This window comes from Typopeltis vanoorti, chromosome 15 (genome assembly GCF_054136105.1).
Source record: "Typopeltis vanoorti isolate ZY-2024b chromosome 15, IOZ_Tvanoo_1.0, whole genome shotgun sequence".
NCBI lineage: Eukaryota > Metazoa > Arthropoda > Arachnida > Uropygi > Thelyphonidae > Typopeltis > Typopeltis vanoorti.
In genome coordinates this window covers 82715790-82739050 of record NC_143563.1, presented here as the reverse complement: position 1 = coordinate 82739050, position 23261 = coordinate 82715790, and the positions used below count along the sequence as shown (strand labels likewise).

The following is a 23261-nucleotide window of genomic DNA, read 5'->3' as shown; positions in this document are numbered from 1 at the left end:
TGATGGCTTTTTCTACTTCAAGTATGGATATGTATTCCTAACTGCATGCCTTTTCAGTGTTTTTTACCACTGTGCTGTTGTCACTGCTTGTTTCATTTAGCAGTTTTTCAAAGTAATTACTCCATACTTCAAGGATATCTTTTTCTCCCATTTTCATGTCACCTTTATCATGTCTAATTCCTTTTACAGCACTCTTTTCTCCATTCTTAAGCTTCTTCAACAACCTCCAGAATATTTTGCCACCTTCTTGATATTTATTTTCTATATTCTTGCCAAAGTCCTCCCATGACTTTTGTTTAGCTAGTTTTACACAGTGTTTAGCATTCTCGCATTTGTCTCTATATTCTCTAAGAGTATAAGCTGACTTATGTCAGGAACTTTTGATATGCTTTCTTCTTTTCCTTCGCTGCCTTTTAACTTCCTGTGTCCACCAGGGCGTTCTGATTTTTTTATCCTTACAGACAACCTCACCACATGCCTCTCTGGCAGAATCAATAAATGTTTTCTTCAGACGTGTGGACAGACTTATGTGTTCGGCGAACATGTTGTTTATTATTTTAACGGTATAATAGAACACAGAAACTAAGTAAATAATTAATTTATTAACTTGATGCTGATATTTCGCTGGTATTATAACCAGCATCTTCAGAGCACAAAAACACTGTTTGTCACAATATGCGAGACTAAAACAACATGGTGTATTTCAACAAAATTGTAGCAGCAACACAAAGACTAGAGTCCTGATTTTGGCGCCCTCTATCTGAAAAAAAAAAAAAAAAAAAAAAAAAACGCTATCATATATTACTAGAGTCCTAGAAAAGTGCTAGTTTTTTCTTAATATGACTGTCTCCCAGATCTTCGGCAAGTTGATACAGCCATATTTGTTGAGATTTGGAGTGTGTTTTAGGGCTTCTGTCGCCTCTAAGAACAATCTCTCTGATTTATATGGGTTTCTGTGTAGTACTTTTGTGTTTTTCCAGTTGATCCTGTGTGCAGGGGTATCCAGAGCATGGTCTGCTAGGCCCGACTTCCCATAATGATATTTCCGGACGTATCGTTTATGTTCGCTGATGCGGATATTCACAGTTCTTCCTGTTTGACCGTAGTAGGCTTGATTGCATGAGCAGGGTACTTGGTAGACTCCTGGATGTGATAAAGGAGGAATGCTGTCCTTGGGTGAGCGGATGAGGGTGGCTAATTTGCTACATGGTCTGAATGTAGTGCGTAGTTTATGTTTATTGAGAATTCTTGAGATCTTTTCGGATGTACCTTTAATGTATGGGATGGTGACTGTTTTGTTGTAGTTCTCTGTGGTGGATGGTGGGAGGGGTTTCTTAGGAGTGTTTAGTATTTTGTTTATTTTTTGTGGATTGTAGCCGTTGGAACTGAACTGTAGCCGTTGGAACTGACTCACTTACGCCACACCTTCTTGGCCAACGGCTACAATCCACATTGAAATTATTCGCATTGAAATTGACTAGGTTATCTGAACCCCCACTGGAGGATGGCTTGGAGGTCTGAATTGAGGGCAGTGGTGGTTGTTGTTCTGTAGGTTGAGATGAGTTATGTTGAGTAAGATTTATCAAAAGGGAGGAGTGCAATGTGCTGTTGTCTGCAAAACTGTGTATTGGGTTGGAGGTAATTGATATATAGTAGGAAGAGGGTTTGGTGAGAGGACAGAACCTTGAGGAATCCTGGCATTAGTTGAATGGTGAGAAGATAAGGAACCATCCACCACCACACATGGTGTGCATCAAGACAGAAAGCTGGCAATCTCAAGTCCAATCGCTTGAGATTCACCAACTTCTCCATAGCATTTGTCCAGAGATGGGCGACATGTGAGCAGATCTCCTGTTGATCGGCAGTGACGGAATCCATAATGCCAGTTGTTTATTAGACAGATAGCTTCAAGGTAGCATAGGAGTTCGGAATTGATGATTTTTTCCATTATTTTAGACAGGACTGAGGTGAGAGAGATGGGGCAGTAGTTGGATGGAAGTGACTTGTCGCCCTTCTTGGGAATGGGTTGAATATGGGCCAATTTCCAGACTATGGGATAGATAGCAGTGGAGTTAGTTCTGGTGTGCAAACCTTCAGGACAATTGTAGGAATGCCATCAGGGCCAGACTTTTTTGTGTCTAATTTGGACAGTATTTTACTGATCTCTTTCTGGCAAAAAGATATACAGGGTGTTCGGGATAAATTTGACATATTTATAATTAATTATATTTTTCCGTAAGTTACATGTATTAACACACACTTCTCTTCATTTAAAAGTTTGGACCCTTCTTCATTCATATACAAGATGTCAGAAAGGATGGATAGCTGGAACCCACCTGAATCATGGAAGAGAATAACTTGTATCATGATGATTCGTGCCCGCCATCAAAATAAGGATATTACGACTGCTGCCCAATGCTCCCTGAATACAGTAAAAACAATCAGGCATGAACTAGAGACTTGCAATGGTGACTACGAGGATGTAGCAAGAAGAAAGATCCCTAGCAGACGATCTGATTGCGTTCGTACAGCAGAATTCCTCGCAAATCTGCAGGAACAGGTGTTGAAGAACCCTGGCATTGGAATTCGGGCTTTGTTCGTGGAGTTGCTAACTGTAGTCAAGCCCTGGATAACAAGGGTAGCCAATGGTAGGCCGTATGTATGGCAGCAGGATTCGGCCCCTTGCCACACCTCTGGGAAAAGTCAAAAATGGTTGTCTGAAAATTTCTACGACTTCACCAGTCCAAATGTTTGGCCTCCAAACTCCCCAGACCTTAACCCCATGGATTATTTTGTATGGGGTGCAGTTGAAAAAGACACCAATCGCACTTCCAGTAATACAAAAGCCCAGTTAATGGATAAAATTAAAACAGTTTTTGCAGCCCTTCCCAGGGAGACTGTAGCATCAGCTTGTTCGAGGTTCCGAAGCAGAATTGAAGCTGTGATCGATGCTAATGGTGGTTATTTTGAGCAAATCTTGTTGATAGTATTGTAATTAACTCTGCCTGTAATGTTTTTTTGTCGAGTCATTAAATTTAATAGATACAAAGAAGATTTTCTTTTTCCTTACGAAACTGTCAAATTTATCCCGAACACCCTGTATATAGTGGGAATCGTATGTTGGGCATCTGGAATGGTTGGGAGATATTTGCCATTGTCAATTATCTGTGCATTAGAAGCAAAGTGTGAGGCCAAGAGATTGGCCTTTTCCATAGGTGATGATGCTGGGAGTCATCTGGGTATGATAGAGGTGGACAAAAAGGCTCAGTTGCCATTGGATTGCTGCTAATTTCCTGCTTTTTGCTCTTTCGAACTTGGTTTTTTCGCATTTATTTTGGGCTTGGGTATAAGCTCTAAAGTAGGATGGGGGTTCTTGATTTGAGCCAGTAATGGTATGTTTGGTTTTTCGTTTGTATAGCCTTGGTGCATCTTTCGGAAAACTAGGGTTTAGTTAGGGAATGGCAGGTCAGAGTACTGTGGGGGAATGTATGATTCCATGCCAGTGAGGATTACTTTGGTTATGAGTTCAGTGCATTTGTTTGGGTTGGAAGGTCGGAAGCAATAGTCTAACCATGGGAATGAGGCATAGAAGTTGCAGAGGCTGTCCCACTTGGCACTGTTATAATGCCGAACTACTCTTGTATGGGAGTGGCTGTGTAAGCGTTGTTACATGCTGGAGGAGATGAGCACTAGATTGTGGTCAGAATTGCCTAGCGGGGTGTCTACATTCACTGTGTATTTGGAAGGGTCATTGTTCAGGAAGAGGTCCAGGGTATTTGGAGAGCTATTCAGGTTATTAGGTATTCTGGTTGGCATTTGAACTACTTGTGTAAGGTCATTACTGATGGCGAATGTTTCAGCATCTCTGCCTGCAAGATCTATACAGCTGGAGGAGGAAAGTCAGTTGGTGTTGTGGGCATTAAAATCTCCAAGGAAGCTGATTTCGCTGTTGGGGAAAGTGAGACTAGAGAAAGTCAATTTTTATTTAAGGAGAGGAAATTAAAGAGCTCAGAGTAGTTGGATGCATTAGGGGAACATTAGACGGCAAATGAATTTGACTGAATGGGGAAGGGATATTTTCAACAAAAGGTCAAAGTTGGGTGATCACTGGCTAAGTATGTCAGAGCGGAAGTACGCACAGATGCCACCCTTGGGTCGAAAGGAGTTAAAGAGTGTGTAGTTTGGAAGGTTGAGATGAGATTTGAGTTTCTGTCAGAAAGAGTAGGTGGGGTTTAGTAGACTGCAGGTGGTAGTGGACACTATTAAGGTTGGAGTTTAGGCCATGGATGCTGGTGAAGTGGATTTGTAGGGTTTTGTGCATCATATTTTTTGTTGACCACAGGGATCTTGCACATTTCCTATGCAGTGCCTGCATACTGGTCACCATCTGGCTGCTAGTGGCGTTGTTTGTTTTTGCACCAATTTAATTTGTCTGTAGTTGATGGTCCAACTGTAGTCACCATTCTGACATTTTTCTGCAAGTTGACATTTGCACAAAGGGAACAAGGATGCAAGTTGTTGCATCCTTGTTCCATTTGTGCAAATGCCAATTACACAGATTCAAAATAATCTCCCTCCAACTCCACATAATATTTACATGTCATACAGGTGTTGGAAGGCACAGTGGAAGTCCTGAATAGGTACCTCCTTCAGTCTCTGGATCAAACCACATTGGATGTCTCCAATGTTGCTGAAACACTCCTCTTTCAAGATACACTTCATCTTTAGGAAGAGAAAAAAGTCTGCGGGAGCTAAATCTGGCAAATGGAGGGGTTTTGATCATACAGGCTGACTTGGAAGCCAGAAACTGCTTCACAGCAGTGCACAGGTGTGTTGCTGTGCAATAGAAACCAATATGTTGCATTATTCCTAAATAATACTGACCATTCACTGTGGTGCCCTCAGAAACAAATTCTTCTCCCTACTATGTATTAGGCCTACTGGCCTGTTACAGAGCTGATCTGAGCTAAGTCGTACCTGTCCTGAGGATAAGGTGACTAGCCCTATGCCTCCCGGTATATCCTATGGTTGTATCTTGTGTGTTCATGGGGCTGGTTTGCCTGCTTGCAGGAGGAAAAACCCTGCAAGCCCAAGACAGGCTAAACTGGCTACATCTGAGAAAGATCCTTAAGCTCCTCACATCAGCGACTGGAATCGAACCCAGAACACTCCTTTCCCAGGCATATGGTTGCAAAGCGCAGAGCCACTGGACAAACTGCATGGACAGGGGGAAAAAATTTGCAGTGGATAATTCTAGCAGCATTGAAAAAAAAAAAACAATGATCATTGTCTTGACACGTGATTTTTGCAACCTTTCTTTCTTTTGCCAGGGAGAAGATGTTCTGTGCTATTCCACGCTAGTGTTTTGTTTTTGGATCAAACTGAAAACACCAACATTCATCACCAGTGACAATTCTTTTTAACACATCATGATCTTGATCAACTGCATAGATGAAATTTTAACAGCATGCAACCCAGTGCTCTCTCTGTTTGTGGGTGGCACAAATCTTGAACAAATCTTCCTCTAAGATCAATCTGGCCATTTCCTTACCAACACCAAGCTGTACAGTGAGTTGCCTAATTGTTATTCACCTGTCATGGGCAACAATTTTCCTAGTTTTCATTACAGTTTCATTTGTCTGTGCAGAAACTGGCCATCCACAGCATAGATGATTCAGTTTCATCCTCCAGGGAATCCTCCCTTTAAATGTTGAAAACCAGCAGAACACCTATGCACAGCTCAGACAATTAACTTTTTTTTAGGTCTTGGTCCACATCTTCAGCTGCTCCCATTTCTATGTGGTGGTCGCTGTTTCTGATGAGTCTTCTCCACTGGTTTCTACTGCAGTAGATAATTCTAGAAGCATTGAAACTAGACTGCATCTTTGTCCAGGTTTTTCCTCCTTCAGATCTTCCTTTACATTATCTTTCCACCTCTTCTTTGGTCTTCCTTGTCATGATACATCTTCAGTCACATTTTTCATTTCGCCTCATTACATGTCCATACCATCTTAATCATGCTTCTTGGATTTTGTTTGTTATAATTACAGTCACTTTACAGCACCTCTGATGTGTTCATTCCTCACCTGCTGTTTCCTTGTTACTCCATACAGCCATTAAAGGATCCTTGTTTCTGTAGTACTAATCTTGCTTGGATTTCTTCATAGGCAAGTGTCTCCAATCCATATAACGTTGTAGGTCTCACTACTGTTTTGTATATTTTTCCTTTCAATTTCACTGGAACTTTTCTATCGCACAAAATTCCTGACATTTCTTTCCAATTCTTCCATCCTGCCTGAATTCTGTTATTGACTTCCCTTTCCACTTCACCTTTACTATTCACTATTGAACCCAGATATTTGAATTTATAACTTTCTTGAGGACCTCTCCATTCAGCACCACATCTTCCTCAGTGTTAACATTTTGACTGCACACCAAATATTCAGTTTTTCTTCTCCTAACACTCTGTTCCACTTCCTGTCGTTTCCACACACAACACAACATCCTCTGCATATAGCACACTTCAAGGTGCTCTCTCTGATTTGCTCTGTCAAAGTATCTATTACTACATCAAAGAGAAAAGGACTGAGTGCTGATCCCTGATGTAAACCAACTGTTATTCCTAAACAGCTCATAACTGTTGCTTGCATATTTCTGTACATTTCCTATATCAATCTAACATTTTTTGAGTACTTTCTTTTCTGTCTAACTCCTCCATATCTCTTTTCGGTACCGTGTCATATGACAGTCTTGGTACACTTCCATAGCAGTTTTCCTTAATTTACAGTAAAATTTTATCACAGCTCTTCTCCATGATGCAACTTCTGACCTTTCCTTGTTACTCCATACAGCCATCGAAGCATCTTCATTTCTGTAGTACTAATCTTGCTTGGATTTCTTCATAGGCAGTATCTCCAATCCATATAACGTTGTAGGTCTCACTACAAAACAGTAGTTTTGTATGGCTTATCCACTCACACACTCTTACTTCAGCATTTGCCACCCTACTCGAAAGTTGCACCTGAGATTATGACATGCTCTAGCAGTCAAAACTATAAATGTGTTAATATAAATCTAATAAAAGAAAATTTTTAAAAGGAATTCGTTTTACAATAGCTTTTAACTTCAGGGCAAAAACAAGTTTTAAACCAGTCTTCGAAAATTGAACGAGTCACCCACGCTTTTTTATTCGAAAGCCAATGTACAGGTAAATTGTTCTTTGTGAAGCCCTTAAGAGCTCTTGGGTTTTCTGCTCTGTACACTAGCAGTGGCTTCAATTTTAAATCACATGATGCATTACCTCCTAGTAAAAGTATCAATCGGTCTTTTGGCACTTTATACCCAGCTTGTGTTTTGTCCTTCTCTGCTAGAAATGCGCACGATGGCATTCTTTTCCAGAACAAGCCAGTCTCGTCAGCGTTAAAAATTTGATCATATGTGTAGCCGTCCTTCTCAATAAGCTCCTTCAATTCATTGGGAAATAATTCTGCAGTTTTAGTGTCAGCACTTGCGCTTTCACCTTGGATTCTTACATTATGGAGTCCCATACGCTTTTTGAAACTGTAGAACCACCTGCGACTTGCTGTAAAAGTTTCACTGGTTGTACCTTCCTTCATTTTTGTTTTCTCATATAGACTTGTTGCTTTTGCCTGGATTATCATTTGACTCAAAGGAATCTTTTTGCTGATTACAATCTTCAATCCAGATCATTAGAAGGCGTTCCATATTTTCCATTGTAGAAGATCAATTTCTCATGATCACTTTTGACATATAAGAAGCGTACTCATTCCATGTTGTTTAATCTTTTCTTTGCTCTGAATAATTGTTCGTACAGATGACTCATTCATTGAATTCTCACGTGCTATTTTAGCAAACAAAGCGCCATTCTCATTTTCAAGTTTCTTCTCTAATGTCAACCAGTTCCATTTTTTTTTGTTACTCCAACAGTGTCTTGTTTGTTTCGTCTCTTTTCACTCATACTTAAATAATAAAAAAAATATTAAATACTAATATTAATGCAAATAATAAACGTGGCTCTCGACTGTCACTTGCGGGGCCCAGGAGTCGCCGGTCAGTGTATGTAATAATAAAAACCGCGTTAGACCAAAACTGCACTATACAAGGTATTCCTGTATATTATAACCAGACTCTGCATCAATTTTTACATAACTTATCTGATTTTCAATGTTTTTTTCTTTTTTGACATGCTATTGTGATTTTTCTCTGGGTTCTGTATAAATTAAGGAACAAAGAGTAGTATGCAGTGCTTTTCCCTTTAAAAAAAAAAAGGGGGTAGGACAGGGTTTTTTTTTTTTTTTTTTTGCATAACTTGAATGTATGAAGCAGTTTTGACTATATTTTTCACAATGCACTCTTTCCTTTGCCATATACAGTATCAGTGATGCTTCAAGTAGCTATTGTTTATACATTAGTTGCACAAGTATTGATTCTTATATGCATGTACAAAAAATGGTAATCTCATGTATGTGTGTATATATATATATATATATATATATATATATTTTATTTTTTTATAACAAATAGGATAATGAAGGGTTGGTAACCTCATCCAGACTTTTGATTTGGTGAATAAATTCTGTTTATTCATTTTGATAAGATTATATGGAAATTAAGATGTCTCGTTCTGTTGTACCATCTCTTCTTGGAAATTTGAAATGATAAGGTCACTATAGTGTGAATGTATGCTGAACTTGAGGTGTAGTCAGGCTATAGCACTCAAATCTTCCTGCCTACACCTTTATGTTGGTGAATCTCTTAATATCCTGGAACTCCCAGCTAACAGGCATTAATCTATTGGAACGGAGGGCAGTGTCTGAGATGTACTCATGCTCCTCAGAAAAAAGCCAAGCCTCTGTCATATCAGGCATTACCAAGTGATCATTGCACTACCACTGCTTTGATTACTGGAGACTTGAAGTGGCCAGAAACCACATTTAGACGTGCAACAAAGTACTGGTTTACTTTTTCATTTCTTTTAGCATGCAATACGAGTGAGATTTGAAGATATGCCATATAACATGTTATGAAGAGAACTGAAATATCTTCCTTATGGAGATACAAATTTTAAATGTTAGTCTGCAGACTAGCTATTAGATAGGTATAGTAGGAATGCTTTACAAAGTTTCTAGATATCTGGGTAAATAATTTTAAAGCCCTTATGCTTCCACAATAATGGAAGCAGTTGACTGCTAATATCATGATTTTTCAGAGGAGTTGGGTGAGATTTTTCCATGCAAATTGCTCAGCTCTACAAAGGATCCATTACTGCATATCCGTGCCTCTCTGAATTTCATCTCACCATAATCCACGATCATAAAAAGTCAGGTAGAGAGAAACAGATTGCATGCAGGAAAAGGAAATCTATCAGATTCACATCATGGAATCTAATGGTATAAAAGACTAAGAATGTTGCATGTTTGTGATTCATATTACATTATGATGACTACTGCTGAATACATTATTTCCTCATGTAAGATTTTTAATGAATGATCATGCCTTGTTTCGTTACATTTATTGTTTTTTTTTTTTTAACATAATTGATGATTCTTTGTTCTGATATATGCTTTTTTTTTCCTGTTAACATTCTTGATGCATTAATACTCTTATATTCCTGGTGTTTTGGAGTGGTGAATGCAGAGGTTTCAGAGAGTGAAAGAGACTTATGATCTTATTTAGCCACTTTTATGCCATGTATGTGTAGATGCAATATTTTTGAGATCATATGTAAGGGAGTGATACTCCTCCTCCATATTTCTGTTTGGCTGGAGGACTCTTTTAGCATGTTCTCTGTGTCTCCCCCCTCTTTTTATTTTTCAAGAATCAGACTTAGGTATTTGAGTTCTTGGCTTCTTTTCTCTAAGATATTTTAAGCAAATATTGGCTAGCAAGATACTATATGATAGAGATAAGCTCATATAGTTAGGAAAAACTGATAGAAAGAAATATAAGAGCTAATCAAATTAGAGATTAGAGACAATCAAAAAATCAATCTATAAATCACATCACACCATCCTGAATATTCTCTCCCATCGCTGCATTGAATGATAACTTGAATATTCTCCCAAACTAATAATAGTCTTAACTTAATTGCACTTGGCTTTAGATATACCTATCCAAAACAAATGCTGTGAACATTTTATACTCTGTACTAATGTTAATGCTAAAAAAATATAAATGCATCAAGCAGAAATAACATTTATCTCAAGAACTTTCAATACAAAAAGCTCAAAAGAATAATTTTTTCTTCTTAATATACATCCATACCCTGACAGCCTGTTAACAAATAAAACTGTTCATTAGCTTACTTAAAAAAACGTAAACACGACAATAGAGATCATTTATGTACACTTCATATGTTAGATGCTGACAACTGCTAACCATATTATTACATTTTGGGAAAACTTTTTTTTTTTTTTTTTAAATGGAAGTATGGAACTTTACATGGTTAATAATGCAAGGTTTTGGTTTATTAATTGGCACGCATGTGGATAAGAAAGAACAAAAGTACAGGGAAAAAGATCTAAACAATATTTCTACATACACAAATAACTATCTCTGATATGTTGATATTCAAGGTTAATTTAAATAAACCATTATCATGTACAATTTATAACAAAACTGGAACTGTAAAGTTAGCTACTGGACACACAAAAATGTATAAAAGTAAGAAAAAAAATTAATTATTTTTTTCTTTTTTTACAATTTGGAATGAACATAAGAATTATTAAATTATGGCATTTTATGTCAGTAGTCCAATCTTTGAGAATTATATTTTACATACACACACAAAAAAAAAAAAAAAAAAAAGTACAAATGCACAAGGGTAGTCAGTGACATATGTAACATATTTAACTTGATTCATCCTGAACTAATATAAATGGCATGAATACTACCTGAATTATTTTCATTTTACAACACAGAAATCTAAGTCTTAAACTTTGGTTTTTTAAGTATAAGATACAGAATAATTTTTTTAAAATATACATTAATGTATTTAGTCAAACTGGAAAACAAATATTTTGGTTGTTTCCAGGTATTTTATCTTTCAAACGATATTCATTGCTATTAACTAATTGTTTGATTTAGTATGTTTTGCCATAATCAAAACCTTTTAAATGCACAGAATATTAATTAAAATAAACAAATGATGATGTAACCTTTTTATTTAAAAACACATGAAGATTGATTGATTAATGAGTGAAAATTGAAATGACATGTGAAATGTGCATGTTCCTGGAATTACCATTTACTAGTCTGTCTATTCTGACAGATTTGAGCCACATACACACTTATCATAATGACAATGAATTACCATATTCATAAAGGCAGAATGAATGAAATAAGTGTGAAACAAAATATATAGGTAAATAAAATTCTCATATAAAGGATAAAGAATGTCTTAGCAATATATACTAATAATAAAATCAATTTTTTTTCCCCTTTTTTTTTTTATGATTTCAAATTTAAAAGATGTCTTAAAATAGACTCTCTTTCAAAGGTACATAATATAACGTATACAATTCTATTTAAAATTACATTTATACACTTCAAAAAGAGATATATATTTTTCAGAGAGTCGAGGAAATATTTCAACAGTATAATACATTGCACTGCAGTATAATCTGTACTAACAAATTTATTATAACAACATTATAATACAAGGCTAAGTAAGTAACCCAGTTACATTGTAAATCTCACAATTTCTATACAGAAATATGCATACGCTGCATACAGTCAAAAGTTATATATAAAATTAAATACCTACTAATATTTATTTTGCACTCTGCAGATGTTTCTTTTGATATACCAGAATTTTCTATAGGACAATATAACATCATAAATAGGATTCGCTTTATGGATAACTCTAGTACTAACAAGCATTTTCCTCTGATATAATCCTGTCACAAACAGTACTAGAATGCTGCTAATATGTAGCACCATATGCTTAGTAACAAGAATTAAAGAGAGCTTTATTCCATGTCACTGAATTTTATTAACATGTATATTTTTATTTAAATTGAGTATGCTATGTACAGGACATGTCACACCTGGAAGACAAAGTTGTAAAAAGAAATGCAGTATAAATTACTGCAAAGAAACAATTCTTTTGTCATCTATATTTTCAAAGAAAGCAGTATAAAAAACATGGCACTTTTAAAAATAACTCTTTAGTCTTTTTTTTTTTTTTTTGTTACAAATGAGCAATATGTTTTACAATTCTTATTCATGAATACTATGGACAACAATAAGTATATTAATGCATGTACGTAACTTTGTGTATATATATTATATAGTCATCTTTAACAAAGATAGAAGTATAAATTTAACAGCAGACTTTTTTTTTACAGTAATATCCTGTGACCACATTTCCTTTACAGTGTTCATCTTTTCTTTCCTTTCTTCTCTCTCTCTCTCTTTTTTTTTTGTAAATTAAGCCATGCACTGGCTTAATTTCAACAATTTTCACATGTAAAAATACTTTCCTCTCTTCATTAATTACTTTACAATGTAAAATAAAAGTTAGTTTGGCTTCCCGAAAATATACATAATAAAAGCACTTCCATGCTTCACATAATTAAAAAAACATCAAGACTATGTTAGCCACAAATGAGATGTACAAAGAGGTGAGCAGTATAAGGCACAATGATGGAAAATTTTTAGGGTGAACCATAACCCTGATATTCATCGGGGGACCTATTACCATATTTGGCTTTTCTAATAGCAGCAAGCTTTTCACGAGCTTCTTCCAGCTCTCTCTCCTTGCGTAAAATTTCTTCACGGGCTACAATTTCTTGAGCAATTCCTCCAACCATGCGTTTATTGATAATTAAGCTGCGCTGTTCATCGTGTTCAATTGCTTGTTTTGCAGCTTTTACAAGATTATCTGTTGCACGTTTCACTGCATTACCAGCTTCCTAAAAAGCACATAAAAGAGAAAAAGAAGAATTGCAAAAACAGCAAAATGAAAACTTAATTGTATTCATCACATTGTTTTCTGCATAGGAGATGCATTTGTACATCTTAATGTCAGAATTCACTTTAGAAAAAAAAGTTAAAAACATTAACTACCTAAATGAAGGAAGATATCTTGATATAAATATCAAAATGTGTATTGTTATTTAAAAGCACTTCCCTTTCCACCAGGAAACATAAGATCCATCTAGGGTGATAAACAGTATGTACTATGTGACTTTTGCTTTCTGTTGTATATTGGAGTAAACGTAATTCCACTTCAAGAGGTGCTATTTTTTTTTATTTTTTATTTTGAGGGAGAAAACCAAGAATACCCCATGGAAAAGAAATATCAGAAACAAATTAAGCACTAAACTAGGTAAAATCAATTATTAAAAGGATATTATGTGGTAACGAAGATTCAATTCTAAAATGCACGACTGATGGGCGTGTTACTACTTCAAGTTTCCCACATGCTAAAATCAAAAAATTTAATAGACTAACAAACTGCTGAAAGGGTCACGCAGGATACTAGCAGATGGAATTTTTCATTTTATGGAAGGTGGAGAGACCCATGGAGGTTGAGAATTAATACAGGTGAATTAGTACATTCACGATTTGTAATCACATCCTTTGTATTTTACTTTTTAAACATAAAAAATATTAAATCTTTTACGTTTCCCTGGGAATATGGTTAGCAAGATTGTGAGAATTTGATTTTTTTGCTTAGAGTGGTGATAAGTGGAATGGATTGCCAGAGTCACTGGGAGTGCTTTGCAGTGAATCACTTAAAGGAGAGAGATGACAGGTATTATATGAATAACCATACACTGCTTGGAAAGAAGCAACAGACACCATAGCTTTGAGAAAACTTCTCAATGGTAGACATTGAGAGGATTAATCCATGTATGGAACAGCAAGTTAGTGTGATGGATTGGAATTTGGTTGTCTAATAGGTATCAGCAATTTGTATATGGAGGAGCAATATCTCTGAAAAGGAAAGTCACTAGCAGTGTGTCCCAAGGGTCTGTTTTGGGGCAGTGTTGTTTAGCTTATATGCTAATAATGGAGGAGTGAATAGTGATATGCAGTTGTTTGCAGATGATGCAAAGTTGGAAAAACTGTAGATGCATATAGAGCTTTGCAAGAGAACTTTGAATAGACTGACTGAATGGACAAATGAAAGGCTGCCAAATTTAATATTGCAAAATGTAAGGTTTAAAAATTTTGCTAGCACTGATGGAATGCAGATTATGCAATTGGTTGTAAAGGGATATTAGACGAGAGATCTGTGGGTAATGGTGGACAAGGATCTGAAATTTCAGGGACACACTGCAAAAATGCAAGAGTACAGCAGGTTCTGCCAATGACATATGAGGACACATGTAGAAGGATGTTATGATTCCACTGTATAATGATTTTATGAGGCCAAATATTCATTACGGTCCACAGATTTGGTCACTTGGTAAAGAACGAAGACATATTGGAAAGGGTACAGACAGAGAGAGAGAATGACTACGGTCACTGTTAGTACAAAGACCTGTTGAAGGAGTGCAGTCTGATGGAGAGGATAAGGAGGGGATATATATACATTCCACCAGTCCATGGACACCACAGTGTGTGGTGACTTTCATAGTTGGGGTTACCTATTCTGATAAGAGATGTTCACTGGGCATCCACCACAAACACACCATCTACTTGGTACTTAGGAATGCAGGAAAGAGTGCTGTAAAAGGAGTTAGAGATGATAAAGGTGACATGAAAACAGGAGAAAAAGATATCCTTGAAGTATGGAGTAATTACTTTGAAAAACTGCTAAATGAAACAAGCAGTAATGACAGCACAGTGGTAAAAAAACACTGACCAAGCATGTAGTCAGGAATACATATCCATACTTCAAGTAGAAAAAACCATCAAAGGCTTGAAATGTGGAAAGACAGCAGGAGTAGATGATATTCGAACAGAAATGCTGAAGTATGGTGGTATGAAAGTCTTACAGTGGCTGCACTGCATAATTCAGAAAGCCTGGACAGAGGAACGAATTCCCGATGATTGGAGTAGAGCTCTGATAGTACTCATATATAAAAAGGGAAATAAAACTGCATGTGAGAATTACAGAGGTATTTCTCAACTGAGTGTTCCTGGCAAGATCTATGCAAGTATACTTGAGAAAGTATGCTTGCACAGATCTTGGGAATATAACAAAGATCTGTATTTAAGTTTTGTCGATTTGGAAAAGGCATATGACAAGGTGCCAACAGAGAAGCTATTCAATATGCTACAGTTATATGGTGTCAATGGGGCATTATATCAAGCAACACTTAGTCTTTATTTGAGTTTAAATCAGCAGTTAGAATTGAAGGAAGTACAGGAAGATGGTTTAATGTTAAATCTTGTGTGAGACAAGGATGCACAATTATCCCCTCTGTTATTCATTATCTATATGGATCACATTATGAAGGAAAGTGGTATTAAACATGATATCAAAATTGGAGATGCTAATGTCAGCTCTTTGCTTTATGCGGATGATGTTATACTTCTAAATAAATCAGCTACAAGTCTGCAAGATTTTCTGACTAAATTGAATAACTGTTGTAATAGATATGGTATGAAGGTCTGCAATGAAAATAGGCAGAATCATTGAAAATGTCAACTGTGTTTTGAATGGGGAACCTGTGGAACAAGTAAAACATTTCAGCTACTTAGGCACGATTTTTAGTGAAGATGGTAAATTAAATATAGAAATAGACAACAGAATCAGCAAAGCTGGTATGGTGGGAAGTCAATTGAATAAATTCATATGGAATAAGAGAGAAATTAGTCGCAACACTAAATTCGCTGTATACAAGACAGTGTTCAAACCAGTTTTAACTTATGGATCTGAGAGCTGGGTCAGAAGTAAAACACTTGAACAAAGACGAGAGTCCTGAGAAAGATTATAGGCATGAACAGATGGCATCAATGCCAATATTATATTAAAAACGAGGATATTAGGAAAGAACTTGAGTTTGTCAGCATCCAGGAATGTGTTAGCAGAGCTAATCTCAGGTGGTATGGTCACTTAAACAGAATGGTCGAAGAAAGATTAGCAAAACAAGTGTTCTCTGCCAGGTTGGCAGCAAAACGACCCAGAGGAAGACCAAGATATAGGTGGATTGATACAGTACAAAGTGCCTTAGACGATAGAAATATAAGATCTGATAATGTTGGAGTCTTGACAAGTAACAGATTGATTTGGAGGAAAATTGTAGATAGGAAGTTAGTAATGATGTAATTTTTTTCATGTAGTACTGTCATATCCTGTACACCCCCTTGAGGGTAAATGGCAGGAATTTCATGATGATGATGTATTTATTGTTGTTTTCTTATGTCTTCATTTCTTTGTCTATCCAACAGAGATACTCCAAGTAATCTTCTTAGCCAACCAATTTCAGTAGTTAATAATTTTTTCTCTTCAGTTTTTTTGAGATCCCAACATTCACTTCCATAGAGAAGTATTGGGAGAACCATTGTCTCATAGATTCTTACTTTTGTTACTTGTTCGATGTCTCTTGACTTCCAAGTTTGGGATGCTTGGCTAATTTGTCTGTTTATATCTTTTGCAATTTGACCGTTGTATTCCATTACTTCTCCAAGGTAGGTGAAGTTTTCTACCTGCTCTAGATTCTTACTATCAATTTCAATTTTCAGATTGGTGTTTCTTTTTCCTATTTGCATAATTTTTGTTTTGTATATATTTAAGTTTAATCCAAATTTCATACATTCTTCCTTTATTTTATCAGAAATTCATTGTAGATCTTGCGTGCTTGCAAGTAATGCAATGTTGTCTGCAAATTTTAAGTTTGTTATATTTTTCCCATATATTTTGATTCCAGAGTTTTCTTTAAGGCCCTACTGGTTGCTTCTTCCAGTGTAAGATTGAACAGGTCCAGTGACAGACTGCATCCCTATCTTACTCCAGTCTCTGCGCAGAACCAAATGGTTAAGGTGTCCTCCACTCGTACTGTACATTTAGATTTCTTGTATAGATTCTTTATTATTCTTATAGTTTTGTTGGAAATTCCAAATTCTTTCATAGTTTCCATTGTTTTCTTCTACGGATTGAATCAAATGCCTGACGAAAGTCTATGTTTATGAAATGTATATAGCAACTTTGGTTGTACTCTTAGTCTTTTCTATTAGCTGTCTTAAGGTGAATAATTGACCAATTGTGCTTCGTCCTGCTCTGAAACCTGCTTGTTCTTCTCCTAATTCTAGTTATATATATATGGCTTCATTTGTTTTTGGAGTACTTTTATAAAAAACTTACTTGGAATACTGAGGAGGCTAATGCCTCTGTAATTATTGCATTCTGTTTTATCTCCTTTTCTGTATATAGCAGTTATAACTGATTTGGTCCAATCAGTTATAATTGCTTCATTTTTCTAGATACTTTCAAATAATGTTTTTAATGGTTCCAGAAGTTGTTCCTTTCCTGCTTTTAAGAATTCTGCATGCATATGATCAATACCAGGTGCTTTTCTAGTTTTAAGTTAATCTATGCTGTACTATTGTTTGTTTGGTAAAGATATTTGTTTCTTCTTCCATTTCAGTGCCAGGAATAAAAATATCCTGGGAGCTGTCTTTATTATATAAGTCTCTAAAGTATTATTCCCATCTGGCCATTATTTCTGTTTTACTTTCAATGAGTTGTCCCTCTTTGTTTTTGATCATTATCATTTTTGTTGTCCAAGTCTTACTATTTGATCTATTTGTTTATATAATCCTTGGAGATTATTTTCTTTTGATAGCTTCTCTGCCATTCTGCATTTTTCTTCGAACCAGTTATTCTTGTCTCTTTTAACTAATTTTCTAATTTCTCTGGTTAATCTATTATATAGTCCTGTTTTTCCTTTGGTCACTTAACCTTTTTACTTTCTCTTTCTGTGTAACCTATTGTATTTTCTGCTGATTTTAATATTATTTCCTTTAATTTGCACCAGTGTTCTTCAATGCTTATATTCTGTTTTGGTAGTTCCTTCAGGTTTTTATCTAGTTCTAGTTGATATTTTCTTAGAATATTATTGTCTTGTAGTTTATTTACATTCAGTCTCCTTTTCACTCTAAAAGTCCTTTCAGATGTTAACTTTATTGTTAGGTTTGCTAGTACCAGCTTATGGTCTGATGCACAGTCTGCAGCAAAGGACCTGCAATTTAGGATACTTGAGTTCCATCTTTGGTTTACAATAATATAGTTGATCATATTCTTAGTTTGGCTGTCTGGTGATATTCATGTCCATTTTCTTTGGGATTTTGGTTGTTTTAAAGAGAGTGTTGGTTATTGCTAGTACAGCAGAAGTTTAGCAGTCTTTTGCCATGTTCGTTGCTTTCTCCATACCCAAACTGTCTGATTTCTTGGCCAGGTATCCCAGTCTTTGCCTACTTTTGCGATTAAGTTCTCTATTACAATTGGGAGATCTTGACTTGATGTCTGCTGTACTGCTTTTTGCAGATCTGTATAGAACTCCTTAATGTCTTCTTCTTCTAGTGATGTTGAAGTTGGTGAATATACTTGAATAATAGTCAGTGATCCAATTGATGTTTTAAATCTTGCTTTAATTATCTTAGGTGAGATAGGATTGTATAGCAATAGAGTTTTGAGCCTTTGGTTTTAATATAAGTGCTACTCCCTCTTGGTGTTTGTTGTCCTCCCTGCCTGAATTAAAATTTTGCAGTCTATGGTGAAAGAGGCTAATCACTTTACATCAATTGCCTAAGTATCCCATAATGCAACACACACACATATCCTTACAGACATGGGAAGGGCCACTACCTAGACTGGTTTCGACCTTTATTGATCTGACCTAATGTCAGATCCTCGCCTTGTTATAATGGATATCTACCTGGACATTGAACAAATGAGGAAGGACTAGCAATCTGGGATTTAGCTGACCAAACTGTACTGTTATTGGCTTAAAACATTATGATGATGGTTGCAATATTACTTAAATAATAAGGCTTTGTTTTATTTTTCTTCAGGAGTAAATATCAGTACTTGAAGTAGAAAGAGCTATCAAAAGCCTGAAACATGGAAAGGCAGCTGGAGTAGATGAAAGTATAAAAGTTGAGTTCTGGATGACCACTCTCAGAGCACTCATCTATTATTGTTTCTCAGACATCTCCATGGAGTCAAAGACTCATCAAGAGAGACTCATTCTAACTATTGTTCACACAATATCTATCTCTGCTAAAATTCATTCCCCACTCTCTAAGCAAAAAATATGGACTTAACACAATTTCCAGGTGTGATCCCTAGTATTCTGTCTTCTGTCATGTACTGGAAAAAAAGTCTTCAGTGTTAATCCTATAAAATCCCTTTAATAACTTACATGTCTCTATCAAGTCCCATTTTATTCATCTATTGGCTAGTTTTTGAAGGCCACTGACCTTAAATCCTCATAAGGAGCATTCCATAGACCACCTACAATCTTGATAACTCACCTTCCTCTTCCTCATCACCATGGACATGTGAACAGACCTGCATGCAGTAGTCCTATTAAAAAGTTATAAAGGGATAATAACTTTGTTATCCCTGCTTGCTGGTGTGTTCTTCAACAGCTATGTAACCTCATGCTGTTTTGTCCACCTTTGCAATATGTCCTCTAAACTTTAATCCCTGTCGACAATTATCTCCAAATCTCTGGCTTCAATTTCCTGCATTTCAGGTTCATCAATATTATTATTTGTCACCTCCAGGGAGTTCAAAGACTAATTGAGAGAGGGCATCTACTCTACAACTCTGTCTCCACCACCTGACTGCAACTACACCAACACCATCTAATCGCCAACCACCACCACTAGTATTTCCACAGACAATCACAAACAGCCATGCCCATGGCGGGATTTGAACTCGCAGCCTTTTGACTGGGGAGTGGATACGCTAACCACGCGGCCGGCCGGCCAGCCAGGCAGGCCATATAGTACATGGCTTATGTACTCTTCATTGCAAAGTGCACTGACCTTAGTATAGTGACTTGGCCGTGTTAAACTGGTAGTCATTTACTTTTGCCCATACTGCCAATCTATCTATCTGTCATCCTGCATGATCTCTACGTCATCATCGACTATCACTCTTTCTACCTTTCCATTAGCAAACAACTGAATATTTCTCCTTGAATCATTTCCTCTATCACCGATATATATAGGAATTAAACAACAGAGGACCAAGTAATGAGCCTTGCAGAATTCTATTAGTCATTTGCTTTCTCTCTGTATCTCTCTCTGACTTGACTCCTGCCACACACACACATGCCACTCTTTGATATCTTCATCAGCCATCCTCTTATCAAAATCACAAGCTCCAATTTAGGCAACAGAGTTTCACTTGGAATCCTGTCAAATGCTTCTGCATAGTCCAGCAGTATCACTGAATGGCCATTCCTTTATCCAGTTCAATTGCCACATTATAAAAAGTAAGTAACCCACTAAGGAAAGACCGACTCTTCACAAAATCATATTCATGTCTACCCAGCCCTGAATTCTGTCTTTTCCTGACTTCTCCAATATCTTAAACACCACTCCTGCTTCCAATTTTCTACTTCCATTTTGGAGTCTCCTTTATGCAGTGGAACTATTTCGCCTTCTTTCCACTCTTAGTGGAAAGAAGGTGAAATAGTTCTGAGAGAAAGAACTGAGGATCAAATTAAACATCTTGGTCGGAGGGGGGTGCATAGTCTTTAATCCACAGTCTGATATGCCATCTATTTCACACAAATAGGGCTCTGGCGAATATTTTTATGGTGAATAGTTAGCCATAAAAATGTATAGATAGAAAATTTTTTAAATCTAACATTTATTTTTAAGATATATATAGGCACACTAATCAAAGGATTACTGTATACCCACTAGGCCTCTAGGTGGCAGATGTCTTTCACTGCATGGTGAAATACTACAACATTGCTTATTAGAGACCCGAAGTGGCTGCAACCATGTTAGTCACTAGAGCAAGGGTTCTGATTTCTGTCAATTTTTCTCTGCCATCATCCAATGAGAAAGATATCAGGGCCCCCTCTACTATCCAAGAATACAGTGGTAAAATGATTCCACAGACCAACTGCTGGTTAGTGCATGGGACTGAACCAGTTAGTAAAAAATCTGGAGGTTTCCCAATCAGCTAGCATCAAATCCTACATTCACTTATTTTTACAGTTCATGCTTGGAGGGAGACCAAGTACAGTATTAGTTTTCCTGCCTTTGACACTTTTTTTTTTCACTTACTCATGAAACATTTCTGACATACCTGCTTTTCACTTTCATAGTATAACTTATTTGCTCTTGGTAATGTGTATATTGAGCACACAATATATTGCACAAAATACCTCATATCAAACTAACTAAATAAGGAATCCTTGCCTGTAATTTTTCCCATATGCATCATTGGCATGAATATCAATTTTTGAAACAATGTCAAGTAATAAGATTTGAAAATCAACATCCTCAATCACAGTCTTAAAGTAAAATACTTATGAAATATTAAAGTATCAAAATAATATCAGTGTTATAATCATTAGTGAAATTGTGAACTTATATGCTCATAGAGACATATAAATAAATGTCTCTGAGTGACATGCTACACCACTACTTCCCTTTTCACTTTTTGTTACTGACATGTGATATTCAAAGAATTGACTTACTCCATCAAAGAATTAAATTCAGTCTGTTAGAAATCAATAATATCTTTCCTAGACTTATTTACTTACCCTAAAATAGCTGGGTAGGAGTTTTCACTATAAAAAAAGAATTGCAGAACAGGAAAATAGATCTATGAAAATCCCATCATCCCTTGTCAAAAGTCAGGCACTCTTAAACCCTTGGTGTATCATGCATATAATATTTCACAAGCTCTTTTGCATGAGAAACTTTAGGAATTTCATTTCTGATTAATAAAATGATTTCTCAAATGAAATATAAGTTAGCTGATTAGTAAGATAAGTTACAAGTGCAATAGATGAGCCAATGGGGGGGGAAGGATCCTTAGATGGGGTTGAATGTGTTTTTTTTTAGTTTTATAAATAGTTTAAAAGTGGCATTAAGATTATAATGGTGTAGAATTCTATTAATTTTTTTCTGATAACCCTTTAATTATGAGATAGCTATGCTTTTACTGTAATCTATATTATTTTTTGATGAAATTTTATGAAGAATTTTATTAATAGTATTTTTGCTATAGCCATTATTTATAAATGTATAGATGTATAAATTACAAACTATAGCTAATAGTTTGTAATTCTTGTGTGTAAGAGCTTGTTCATTAGAGCAAATTGTTATAGCTCTGTTTTTGAGAGTGTTAATGACTCCAAGTCATTAAATGATATGAGTTAGCATGTATATATTGGCTAGTATGTGTAGGCTTGCAGTAAACGGTGATGGAAAGACTGCCTTGAGGAAAGATGTGCGACCAGTTTATCCAGGAAAGGAAGCGATTTCTGATTTACAATTTCAATAGTAAATTGTATGCACTCATGTTACAAATTATTAGCAATAAATTTATAAGTAGTGGCTATAGCAAAAATACTATTAAATTCTTCATCTAACTTCATCAAAAAATAATATAGATTACAGTAAAACCATAGTTATTCCATATATTAAAGGGTTATCAGAAAAAATTAATACAATTCTACACCATTATAATCTTAATGCCACTTTTAAACCACCTATAAAACTGAAAAAAACTCATTCAACTCCTCTAAGGATCCCCCCCCCCCAAAAAAAAATGACACATTAAATTTAACACTTGGCGAAGCAGGCCTCTCAGATCATGCGCTTAACACCTTACATCAAATTCATTGGAAAAGTACTTGTTCCCTTACATCATACAAAAACCTGGTACGAACGGAAATTTAAAGATGCCTGTGAAATCTTGATTAACCGACCCAATCTTAATAATGGGCATAAAAATCCCAAGAATTCGGATGGTACACATTCAGCTCACTTAATTCAAGTTTTCCAGCAAACCCTGACTCTAAGCAATTTTTCAGCTTTTATTGGCCACCATCCATACTGGTTTGTTCCAATTTATATAAGTAAAAATTTTTGTATGAACATGGTTGCTCTCTAGCTTAATTTCATTTAATTTTGTAACATAACTGATGATAACAGGACTTTAGCTTTGATGTAGTAAGGTTGTTTTTTTCCCCCACCAGAGGTCTAGCTAGTAGTTTTAATGGTTGCTTAAATCAATGTAACTTCAGCATACCGTGTAGATTGTAGTGCAGCTTGTTTCTTTCTATATATGTGTATATTCCAGATGA

At 36.0% G+C, this 23261-nt stretch overlaps 1 protein-coding gene across 1 annotated transcript in view; it reads right to left on the bottom strand.

Moving 5' to 3' along the window:
- Positions 1 to 10199: 10199 nt before the first annotated feature.
- The window catches only part of rhea (Talin_middle and talin-RS domain-containing protein rhea), a 709058-nt gene continuing 695996 nt past the window's right edge, over positions 10200 to 23261 (bottom strand). The window contains exon 60 of the mRNA XM_090405775.1: positions 10200 to 12935. Within this exon, the coding sequence (XP_090261901.1) occupies positions 12678 to 12935 (258 nt within the window). The 3' untranslated portion in view covers positions 10200 to 12677. The remainder of the gene's footprint in view (positions 12936 to 23261) is intronic.